This window comes from Condylura cristata, unplaced genomic scaffold, assembly GCF_000260355.1.
Source record: "Condylura cristata isolate star-nosed mole 26May11 unplaced genomic scaffold, ConCri1.0 scaffold00035, whole genome shotgun sequence".
Taxonomy (NCBI): domain Eukaryota; kingdom Metazoa; phylum Chordata; class Mammalia; order Eulipotyphla; family Talpidae; genus Condylura; species Condylura cristata.
Genome location: NW_004567136.1, coordinates 15,323,096 through 15,333,807, shown reverse-complemented (window position 1 = coordinate 15,333,807; position 10,712 = coordinate 15,323,096). Strand labels below are relative to the sequence as shown.

At 66.4% G+C, this 10,712-nt stretch overlaps 3 protein-coding genes across 4 annotated transcripts in view; all 3 read left to right on the top strand.

The window, feature by feature from the left end:
• The window catches only part of SEC11A (SEC11 homolog A (S. cerevisiae)), a 12,743-nt gene extending 6,839 nt beyond the window's left edge, over window positions 1-5,904 (top strand). Inside the window, exons 3-6 of the mRNA XM_004693110.2 lie at window positions 890-1,039; window positions 5,081-5,200; window positions 5,430-5,487; window positions 5,560-5,904. Coding sequence (XP_004693167.1) covers window positions 890-1,039; window positions 5,081-5,200; window positions 5,430-5,487; window positions 5,560-5,610 — 379 coding nt within the window. The 3' untranslated portion in view covers window positions 5,611-5,904. The remainder of the gene's footprint in view (window positions 1-889; window positions 1,040-5,080; window positions 5,201-5,429; window positions 5,488-5,559) is intronic.
• Window positions 5,905-7,877: 1,973 nt separating this feature from the next.
• On the top strand, window positions 7,878-10,653 carry NMB (neuromedin B). 2 transcript variants are annotated; one of them, XM_012732661.1, is made up of 3 exons: window positions 7,878-8,630; window positions 8,994-9,166; window positions 10,378-10,653. In XM_012732661.1, exons 1-3 carry the CDS (start codon window positions 8,447-8,449, stop codon window positions 10,441-10,443), a joined length of 423 nt encoding a protein of 140 aa, XP_012588115.1. In that variant the 5' UTR covers window positions 7,878-8,446; the 3' UTR covers window positions 10,444-10,653. The 2 variants fall into 2 exon arrangements, with proteins under 2 accessions (XP_012588115.1, XP_004693166.2); XM_004693109.2 differs by having other exon boundaries at window positions 10,373-10,653.
• Window positions 10,505-10,712, top strand: part of WDR73 (WD repeat domain 73) — a 5,348-nt gene continuing 5,140 nt past the window's right edge. The window contains exon 1 of the mRNA XM_012732692.1: window positions 10,505-10,537. Within this exon, the coding sequence (XP_012588146.1) occupies window positions 10,505-10,537 (33 nt within the window). The remainder of the gene's footprint in view (window positions 10,538-10,712) is intronic.

Here is a 10,712-nt window from a genome sequence, read left to right as displayed (position 1 = left end):
GCCCCGCCACTGGGCCCGGAGCTCAGGTTTCCTTAGACACGGCGGGCGGGCGCGTCAGACAGAAGGGCCGCGCCGGTCAGTGCGGACGCCGCAGGCGCTGGGCAGCTTGCGTTGGGTCGACGGGCGAGAGGACACCCCAGAAGTTCGTCCTCACACACCACACCACGTGCGTCCTTTCCTCACTTCTGAACCTCTTGGGCCACAATACCCCCAAAACTCTGCTCTTGCCCTTGATTTTCCTTGTTTTTCTTTTAAAACTAAATAAACAGGCCGCCTGGTGGCCCGGGTTAAGTCCGCGCTCTGAAGCTTTCGGCACCCCTGTGGCCTGAGTCTGATCCCCGCCTGGGGGCACCCACAGGGCCCAGTGGACCCCTCCTGTCTCCCCGCTGACCCGCCTGTCCTGCTCCCCGCTCTGTCTCTGGGGAGTCCTCTCACCCCCCGCTCCTCTGGCCTTTCTGACGTGGGGAGATGTTCTCCTCCACAGCCTGGAAGCATAGGTCATCTCACTCCGCATCTCGGCAAAGGGCAGGAGCGGGTCCGGTTCTCGTCTGAATATTTGAACGTGGTTAACGCTTGCAGATGAAGCGAGAATAGGGCATTTTTAAAGTTCACTCTTTAATATTCTGTTTGTCACTTGAAATTTTAAAAGGTTAAGGAATTAGCAGCGTTGCCCTTTCAAGATGGAGCACTTCCGAAGGGCGCTGCTCAGAATCGGAGCAGTTAGTGAAGGCTGGGAACCGAGGAGGCCTGACGCGCTCTGAGCACTGCCCCCCTTTATGCTGATACATTTGTCGCCTCCCGACGGGGTGCTCTTGGGCTTGGCTGGCTCATCTGCAAAGTGAATCTAACCTCCGGTTTTCTTCCTCTGTCACTCCCCTCTCCTCCCCAGTGGCAGCATGGAGCCTGCGTTTCACAGAGGAGACCTCCTCTTCCTGACCAACCGAGTGGAAGATCCCATACGAGTGGGAGAGATCGTTGTTTTCAGGATAGAAGGGAGGGAGATCCCTATAGTGCACCGGGTCCTGAAGATTCACGAAAAGTACGTGCAAACTGTCTTCTCTGTTTTAATGTTGGTGGCGTCTCCTTTGAGGGGAGGGCGCCTCAGTCTTCTGACCCACTTTTATGCCTGTCCGAGGCTGGGCTGCAGGAACGCTGACTTGGTTACTAGTTCACTTCCTGGAGGGTTCTCAGCGGCCTTGTGGACAGCGCCCCAAAAACATGGCAGAAAGGCTGACCCTAAATGGAACTGTCTGACAGAAAGTAGCCCTCGTCTTCAGAACAAAATACTCGTTTAAGACAGTCGAACAGACATTTCAAGTAAGAATAAATGTGTCAGATTTTTCAAATTCCAGGGAGAATTCCTGAGACCTAACACACTGTTTTAAATTTGCATCTTAGAATTGGAAAAGACCCTGTAAATCCCAGGATGCCATCGGGTGGCACGGAGCAGCTCCTGCACCTCCCGGCCTCGGTTTCCCCACCGGTGCAAAGGCTTATGGAGGTGTCAGGAGGTCACAGTTCTCACCTGCCCCTCCATACCTGCGCTGCTCCGGATAGGGGCCTTCCAGCGCGGAAGGAAAGGGAGCAGGAGGGCAAGGGGGTGTCTGGAGAACACGGGCTGAAGCGGGGGAGACCGAGTAACCGCCGTGTTGCTCAGCCCTGTGCAGGCCGCGCTGGCCCCTCACGGAGGGACCGTCCCTGCTGCTTTTCAGCGGGCTCCGGGGCTCTCGCGGCTGGGCTTCGGGTCTCTGCGGTCACGTGAGGATCTTACCCCGCTTGTTTTTCTGACTTCACGATTGTAATTTCTAGCTCGAAGTGGTTACTGTTGTCTGGATTTTGTGAACACGTATTGGGTTCCTCAGCCGGGGGTCCCCAGGGCCTCAGCTTGCACTGTCTGCACCCGCTTCCCTGGGGGCTCCGTGGGAGTCAGGTTAAACCCAGCGCTGCCGGGAGGGCTCGAGGTCTCGCTTTGTCTGTGTGGGCTTTGAGGCGGACGTCCCCGAGGCTTTGTGGGAAAGCCGCTCGCATGTCTCAGGCGGGTCCATCAGCAGCCGTGTCCCTTCAGACGCCTGCCATTCGAAAAGCCCTGACACAGACCCTGATGGTCTCGGTCCCTGTCACCGGGGGCTCGGCCGGGCCTCCTGTGCTGCGGCTGTGTGCTGCGCTCCGTGCTGTGGGGCGCGTCACCCCAGGGAGCCGGTCGGTGTCTGTGGTGGGTTATCTTAGGCTCTTCGTGCCTCCCCTTGGAGGCTTCTTTGCCAGGCAGACCCAAGTTTCCAGTTGCGCGGGCGGGGCGGGGTGACGCTGACACGCCTGGTTGTCGGCATCGCGTGGCACGTTGGCGCTGTCCTCGCGTGGAGCCGTGTGACGGCGTAGATGTGTCTCCTCTGAATGTGTCTGAAGGAAACGCCTGGCCTCCCGGCCCTGCCGGCACAGGGGTACGTCCCGGCGCTGTCAGGCTGTCACCCACCCGGCCAGGGAGTGACCACAGGGCGCGGCAGGCCCTCCTGTCTCCCCACTGCCCCCTCTGCTCTGGGGAGTCCTCTCAGCCCCTCACCTCCAGTCTACACCCCAGCTCTTGTGAGCATAAACACATTTTTAGAAATCCTAAAAGATAAGTGAATTTCTGAACTCTGGGAAGAACAGAGGTAGGATGTGATCACTGGCCTCTTATGTCTCCTTTTTAAAAAAATGATTTGTTCTTTCATGCGTACAGAACGGGGGTACAGGCCAGAGGTGTGGGGGTGAGAGGAATCACCAGAGACAGAGTGGGGAGCAGGACAGGCGGATGGATCAAAACACACAGTGGGGCCCTCCCGGGTGGCGCAGCGGGTCACAGCACAGCACTAAGAAGTCAAAGCCGCTTCCGCATGAGTTCGATCCCCGCCTGCCCCGGAGGTGACCCCAGGGCGCGGCAGACCTCTCCTGACCCGCCCGCTGCTCCCCTCAGCAGTGTGCTTCGTCGATCTGCCTGTTCTGCTCCCCGCTCTGTCCCTGGTGAATCCTCTCACCCTCCGCATCTCTGGCCTGTACCCCGGTTCTGTATGAATAAATAAATAAATCTTAAAAAAAAAAAAACAAAACACACACAGTGGCCCAGTCCAGAGGAGTCCGCTGCGCCGTGTGGGTCACTCCCGGCCAGGGTCGCGCTGGCTGCCGTGGCTGCGACAGCTTCTCTCACAGTGCTGAGGCGTAGCCCTGCGCCCCAGGGAGGGCCCCCCCCCTCCTCGTCCACTTACTTCCTGCGGTGTGTGTTTCTCTAAGTCTGTAAGCTTCTGTCTCCGCACCCCCAGCCTCTGCCCTGTGAGCCTTCCTCCTTCACGCTGAGTCCTCACTGCAGTGTGTGAACTGGAAGTGACAGAAAATCAGGCCACCCCTGACCCTAGAGACGCCCACGAGCTGCTGATCTCCAGTCTGGCGCACCTACGGCCTCTCGCCACGCCGCCCCGCTGGGCTCCGCTCAGCCTCTGGCCACACGGTCGGCTCGTGAACACTCGGGCGGGCGAGGCACCTGCCTCCGGGTGCCGGGCCGGCCCTGCCGCCCTCCGACCAGCCCAGGAAGGCGCCTCCCCCGCGCTCCCTGGTCACCGCAGAGACAGGGCTGCACGTTCAGGATGCTGGAAGAGCCGAGGTGCGCTGGAGGCGTGGGGAGGGCGAGAGGACGCCCAGAGCCAGAGCGGGGCGGGGCGGGCGGGTCCCCTGCATCGGGGCGCCCTGCTGCGCCCTGGGGTCATCCCCCGCCGGGCGCCCTCAGCGGAGACTCACCCCTCCCCACCAGGGAGGCCAGTGCCGCAGTTTAAAATCTCAGAGAATTAAATTTAGTCAATGTAATTCTCCACTCCTCACGCTGCGGGAGGCGCGGGGTGTTCGTGCCCACAGACGCGAGAAGGCTCACCTGAGCCCTCTCCCCCCGCTGCGTCCTGTCTTCCGCCTTCTCCGGACGAGCCAGGAGCGCTGGGGACGGCAGCGCTCGGCCCCCCTTCACAGGCGGGGCGGCCTCATGGCCGGCCCTGTCCAGCGCCGGGCGGTCCGCCTGCCCCTCCCGCCTCTGGGTGGCCCGGCCCGCCCCCTCGCCCCCTCCGAGGTTCTCAGACTCTGTCGCCTACGGAGTTGCCAGTGAGATGAATTTTCTCTGTATATATTTGCATTTTTCTAACAGGAACCTCATTTTTAACGGGCCTGTTGCCTTTGCACCTCCCAATTTAGTCTCCTCAGCAGAGCTGGTGTCGCGTCAGCCCGCCCCGCCCTGGGCCCGGGTGGGGGTGGTCATTGCGGCGCTGCAGGCCGTCTCCCCTCCGGAGGTCGCCACCCGGAGGCCCCTGGCGCTGCTGAGGAACTGTCAGCTCTGGGACACGGTGTCTGTTTTTAGTTCTGAATGACCAGAAACATCAGGCTTCTCTGGTGGAGTCCAGCAGCTTTCTGGCCAGTAGGAAGATGCCGTTCTCTGAACCCGCGCAGAGGGGCCCCTGCTGGGCCAGGGCCAGCGGCTGAGTGAGGCCCCAGCGGGCGAGGCCGGCTGGCGCGGGCCCGGCCGGGGCTCTGGCTTGACGGCCTCTGTGTCTGCGTGTGTCTCAGAGGCCGAGACCTCCCAGTGCGCTGACGGAGGGGACCGGGCACCCGCCCCCCGCAGTCCTCCCCCGCCCGCAGTGCTGGCCGCTGAGTCCTGGACGCCTTTCAGGCCCTCTGGTCGGGACGCTTGGGCCAGCACACGAGGCGGACAGTGATGTCTTGGCCTCTTCGGTTTCTCGTCTCTGTCGTGACTTGTTCTGGCACTTTGCTGGAGTCAGGTTGCGAGCAGCTCCTCCCCCGCTTGGCTCGGTGATGCCTGCAGTCTCGTCCTGCACGTGTCCCTGTTCCTTCCGGCCTGGGGTCATCCCGCAGTTCGCCAGTAATCTGCTCCGCGGCCATGTCCGGGGCCGCGGGGGTTCCGCGCAGCGGCGAGGGCGTCCGCCCCGGCGCTGGCCCCAACGCCCCTCTCCCGGGGGCGCGGCGACCGCCATGGTCCCGCCGGCTTGCGCTCGCGAGACCGCGACGGGGCCGGCGCGGAGGGGCCTGCTGACCGGCTCCTTACTCTTTGAAGGCAAAACGGACACATCAAGTTTCTGACCAAAGGGGATAACAACGCCGTGGATGACCGAGGCCTCTATAAGCAAGGACAGCACTGGCTAGAGAAAAAGGACGTGGTGGGGAGAGCCAGGGGGTAAGTAGCAGGCCTGGCCGGCGCTCGTGCGCTGGACGCAGCCTGCCGGCCGCGCGGTGTGAGCACCCCGCTGTGCCCTCCGCTCCAGGCGGGGTTCTGGCCGTCGCAGGTGGAGTGGAGGCCGGGCTGCGCCTGCGGTGGGGGTGCCGGGGCTGCGGCCGCGGGGGCCGGACTGGGCGCTCCGGCCGGCGGCGGGGGGCAGCTGTCACGGGCACCCCGTCTCGCGCAGGTTCGTCCCTTACATCGGGATAGTGACGATCCTCATGAACGACTACCCCAAGTTCAAGGTAAGCGCGGCCCTGCCCGCGGCGCTGGGGGCGGCGCCCTGCGGCCCCCTGACCGCGGCCTGTCGCCCGCAGTATGCAGTCCTCTTCCTGCTGGGCCTGTTCGTGCTGGTGCACCGTGAGTAGGCGGCGGCCGTCCGGGGGGTGCCAGGCCTCGGCGTCGGCGCTGCTTTCCGGCCCGCCCGCTCGCCGCCGCGGGGACTTCCGGTCGCGGGATTTCATACGTTGTCGTGGTCAACGTGCGCGTTTTTGTACATCAGTGAATTTTTTATATGAAAAGGCTGAGCCAAAGCCCCAGTGTTTGTATCTTGAAGCCAGGCTCCTCTCAAGTGCCTCGAGCCCTGCGCCGGAGCCACACCACGGCGGCGCGGATCTTCCCTTTCAGAAGTTTAAATAAAGGACTTTGCCTGTTGACCCTCACCTGGTTTGTGTGGCCGGACGCGCCCGAAGCCTGCCCTCCCCGCGGCCGCCGGTGCCCACCACAGCTGGCGTCCGCGCAGCCCCAGAGCGGCAGCTCTCGGCCCCTGGTGTCCAGGGGCCTGCCGCTGGACTCGTGGCCCTGCGTCCCGAGGGCCAGAGGCCTCAGCCCGTCTGCCTCAGTTTCCGGAGCGGGTGGGGGTGCAGGCCGCCCAGCTGCTGCGTCCGCGGCTCCGAGCACAGCCCCGGGCCGGCTCGGGTGCTCGGGGAGGCAGCCAGGGCAGTGGGGGCAGGGAGGCGCGCCGCCTCCCTCTTACCAAGCAGCCGTCGCAGCAGCGGGTTTCCGTGTGGCCGCGCTGCGGTGGGCGGCCGCTGCCCTGTAGACAGCTGCCTGCAGCTCGGTCTGCCGGGCTGTGGCTTTGGGGGGAGACGGGAGCCCGCCGGCCACGGCGCAGGTGGCCCGGGTACCGGGATCGGCCGGCGGAGCAGTGTGGCCGTCAGGGAGGCCGCGTGAGCACAGCCGCTTGGCCTCGGGGTTCCGGTGGAAACTGCCCTCCGCGGTTCCGTTTCAGCAGCGCGGCCCTCTGGAGCCCCTGGGGCGCGGGCGCGGCTGCGGCTGCCCCGTCCACTCCTTCTCGGCCTGCGAATTGGCGCTTGTCACCCTTCCTGGGACCGGCCGCCCCGAGAGCCCCGGATGGAACACACTGTCGTCACCCTGGGGTGTGTGTCCGGGCGTCCGGGCCTGGCTGGGGCTTGGCCCTCGTGCGGGCGCAGGCCGACGGCGAGATGCCCAGGAGCTGGGAAGGCGGCTGAGTGCCGAGGGCTGGTCTCTGCCCCGGGGCGTCGTCCCGAGTGTGTCGGGCGCCCCGAGTCCTGAGACAGGCCCTCCTCGCCCCTCGTCCCTGGCAGGGCTCTGGGGGGCCCAGACTTGCCGCCTGCCTGGGCCGGAGGAGTTTGTAGCGGCGTCTGCAGACACGGCTACTTGACGGGAGAAAGGAGCTGACGGGCTGGGGCGGTCTGCTGGGAAAGCGGTGCTGCTCAGGGCAGAGTTGGGGGCTAGTCGCCCCGTTTTTTGGGGCGGGGTGTAAGGCAATAGACAGGCTGGCGGCGGAGCCCCAGGCCCCTCCTGGGGCTGCGCAGTGACCCTGATAGCCCCCGACGGTCAGGGCTGCTGCAGAGAAGGTGCGTTCGAGTCAAGCGGCGTCCTCAGGGCCCCCGCGGAGACCAGCCCTGCCCGCCAGCCGCGCTCTGCCCGCGTCGGGCCAGCCAGGCTCGCACAGGCTCCCTGCTCCGTGGCTACAGGAGGATCGACCCGTACCCGCCTTCTGGGGTGTCTGTCCCGCAAGTCCCCTACAGGTGGCCCTGGAGGATGCTGCAGGGACGGTGAGGAACGAGCGCCCCTGGCCCCGCGGTGCCCCCGTCCGTCGCACTTCTGGTCATGGCAGGGAGGAGGCCTCTGCACTCCCCGTGCTTCAGAGTGCACGTGGGGCCTGGCCCTGGCGGGCGGCTGCTGCCCTCTGCCTTCCCAGGTCCTGGCCGCACTGGAGCCCAGCACACGGCTCTCCGCAGAACCAAGGTCCAGGCCTGCAGAAGAGGGTTGACCGCTTCCTCCCCCGGAGTAGTGAAAACAACTTGATGCTCATGTGCGATGGCAAGGTGGGGTGTGCTTTAGGGGGCAGCATCTCCCCTGTGCCGCGCGGAGCCAGACTGGGGCCCTGCAGGCCCAAGGCTGGCCCCAGGTGGCATCTGGCTCCGCTCGCCATCTCCCAGCAGAAAGGAGCTTCGTTGGGGTCCTGCGGGCTCCCTGTGATGCGCATGAATGAAGAGGGGTGTGTGAGGGGCGAGCAGACAGGCGGGTGGGGGGTGGCACGGGAGGTGGTTACCGCAAAGTGCAGAGCGCTGCGCCTGCCAGGTGGGGAGTTGGACCTGCCGCGGGTGGGCGGGCGGGCCCTGTCCCTGGGGCTGGACTGGGCAGCAGTGCCGGCCTCGAGGCCCCCTTCCAGGGCCTCAGGGGCTGAGCCAGGCGATGGGGTCCGCCCCCACTCCGGGGTGGGCTCCTCAAGGGCCCCAGACCTCTGGGCCTGACCCGCCGCGCCTGTGGCTTCTGCCCTGGGCCCTGGTGCCGCTCTCTGGTGGCTCAAAAGTTCTTTCCAAGAACTTCTGGGTGGCTGGGGGTGGGGAGCAGGCCGGCCGAGGGGGGCTGCGCCTCCCTGCCCAGAGGCCAGGGTGAGGGGTTGGGGGCGCTTCCTAGCCCATCACCCGCCCCGGCCACCAGCCCAGAGCAGAGAGGGGGGCATGGAGGCGCCCTTGCCCCTTAGCCTTGGGGAGGGAGAGGAGGGACCCACAGGCTGTCCGGCCCGGTTCGTGGGGGAGGGGGACTCCAGGCGCGAGGGTCCCTGGGCGGCGGGCGGGCTCCGGGGAGGCCCCGCCCCCGGGCGTGGCTTAAAAGCCGGGAGCTGCCCGGAGACCCAGCTGCTGCCAGAGCGGAGCGGGAGCCCGGAGCGGGAGCCCGCAGCCCAGACGCCAGGGGACGCGGACGGGGCGGATGCCTGGGCGCCTGGGCGCTGCAGGCATGACCCGGGGGGCGGGGCGCGCCCCGCTGCTGGGCCGCCTCCTGCTCCTCACTCTGCTGGCCTCCGGCGCTGCCTCCCCTGCCTGGGATCTCCAGGAGCCCCGCAGCGCAGCCGGCAGGACCCGCGTGCACTCTCGGGGCAGCCTCTGGGCCACCGGTGAGTCCCGCGTAGACCCGCAGCCCGCGGCGGGGCGGGACCCCCCTGAGCTGGGGATGGGGAGAAGGACTCCGGGACCACGCAGCAGCTTCAGGCAGAGCCGGGCCCCTCTCCAGGGGAGCCCGCTGAGCGCTGCCACCCCCCAGAGCCCTGCCGGGCTTCTGCCCTCCCAGCCCGGCCTTGCACCCTCCTCCCTGCCCCCACCGGGAGGCCGCGGGCCTTTGTTGCCACCCAGGGGTCTCTGGCACCTGTAGGAAAGAAAGGTCTTAACTGCGGCGCCCAAGCGACATGGGGATGCCTCCCAGCCTGGAGGATCCCTGCTGCCCGCTCCCCGGCTCCTGCGCCTTGCCACCTCCTTTCTAGGTCACTTCATGGGCAAGAAGAGTCTGGAGCGTCCCAACCTGCTCCCACTGGGGGCCGAGCCCCAGCCCGCTCTGAGGGGCCAGCAGCTGCAGCTGAGTCGGGATCTGCTCAGGATCCTCCTGCTGAAGGAAGCGCTGGGCAGGAGCCCCGGCCGCCCAGCACCTCATCCCCCGGTGAGCCAGACTTGGGGTGCAGCGGCCCCGGGGCCCAGCTTTGAGGGCAGGGTATGGCGGATATGGGCCCCGGGGAGCCAGATGCTCAGGGAGGGACTCCCACTGCCGCCCATTGGGGGCCACACCCTCCAGCACCCACCCTTAGTCCCAGGGCCACAGCTGTCCTCACTTGGCCGCAGGCTCAGGTGCTGCCGAACCCTCTTGCTCTTGTGCTGGGAGTTGGGGCCAAGACCCTGGGGGAGGAGTCAGCAGCAGCCAAGACAGTCCCCACCTCCAGCAGCCTCAGCGGCAGCAGTTCCCGGCCTGGCACTCTTGCCACCCTGGGCTCGTGGCAGGGCCCCTTCAGCAGCACCCCTGCTCTCCATCCACTAGCGCGCCCCCCAACCGTGACAGCCAGAAGTCTTGGGGTGTCAGGGACGGAGCCTAAGCACTCCTGGATGCAAATCCCTGACGCCTGGGCTTTGGGAGCTCCGAGGAGGCTGGCGCCTCGGTCCGCAGCCTGGCAGAGGCAGCACCTTGGTGCCCTGCTCCTGGTGGTGTGGCTGGGCAGCAGAGGCGGTGTGAGGCCGCCAGGGCTGGTCTGTGAAGCCCACGACCTAGTGCCCAGGACTGGTGTGACCTCAGACAGGTCGCCTGCCCCCTAGCCTGCGGCCTGGTCACAGAGGACGCCACCTGGGGCTCCCAGCGATGCCCCTCTCGGCCTGCGGTGCCGGGGCAGCCCTTTGCAGTGGGCACCCCCTGTGTACCCAGCTCATCGTGCTCCGCAGGACAGGAGAAGGTCCCGCCCCAGCCTCACCTGGCGTCCCTGACCCTCCTGCTCACCAGCCCCACCTGGGCGGGCTGCAGTCCGCAGGGAGGTGCCAGCGTCACCTGGGGGCTGCTGGCCTTGGCTGGGAACTGCAGACTGGGGGATCCCAGAGGAAGCAGTGCTCGGGCCGGGGGAGTGGGCTTCAGCGGTGAGCTCTGGGGCCAGCGGCCCCAGAAACAGACGTGAGCAGCACCCTGCATCTCACATCCTTGCACTCCTGACTGAGCACAGGGCCAGAGGGGGCTGCTGGACTTCCTGACCCTGCTGGCCTTGGGGGGAGGGAGAAAGTGCTGAAGAGGCTGAGCTTGCCCCTGCCTGGTCCCCTGGGCCCCCACCCTCATGGCTGGCAGAATGCGCTCCGCTGCCCCCGCGCCCCGGCCAACGGCTGTGCCCCTCAGTACAGGAGGCTGCTGGTGCACCTGCTGCAGAAGTGACGCGCCCCGCCGGGAAGACTCGGCGTCCCGCTTGACCTGTCCACGGGGTGGAGCTGCACCTCGGCGTGGCCCGACTGGATGTGAACCCTGGCTCAGATGTGTCCCCGACCCTGCGGGGCCCCCAGCAGTGTAGCACGAGGCGCAGCTCTCGGTCCCTGCTGCCCCACTGAGGCTGTGAATAAAGCCGGCTCCTTTGCACAGACTGCCTGCCGGGTCTCCTTTCCGCCAGTTTCGGGCCGGAGGGGCAGGGGCCGAGGCCCGGGGACGGGCTGGGTCCAGGGGCCCAGGGTGCCGCGCCCCAGGC

Coding starts and splice junctions, on each gene's coding strand:
- NMB (XM_012732661.1), top strand. CDS start 8,447: ATGCCTGGGCGCCTGGGCGCTGCAGGCATGACCCGGGGGGCGGGGCGC. Junction 8,631..8,993: donor GGGCAGCCTCTGGGCCACCG/GTGAGTCCCGCG, acceptor CCTCCTTTCTAG/GTCACTTCATGGGCAAGAAG. Junction 9,167..10,377: donor GCCCAGCACCTCATCCCCCG/GTGAGCCAGACT, acceptor CCCTCAGTACAG/GAGGCTGCTGGTGCACCTGC.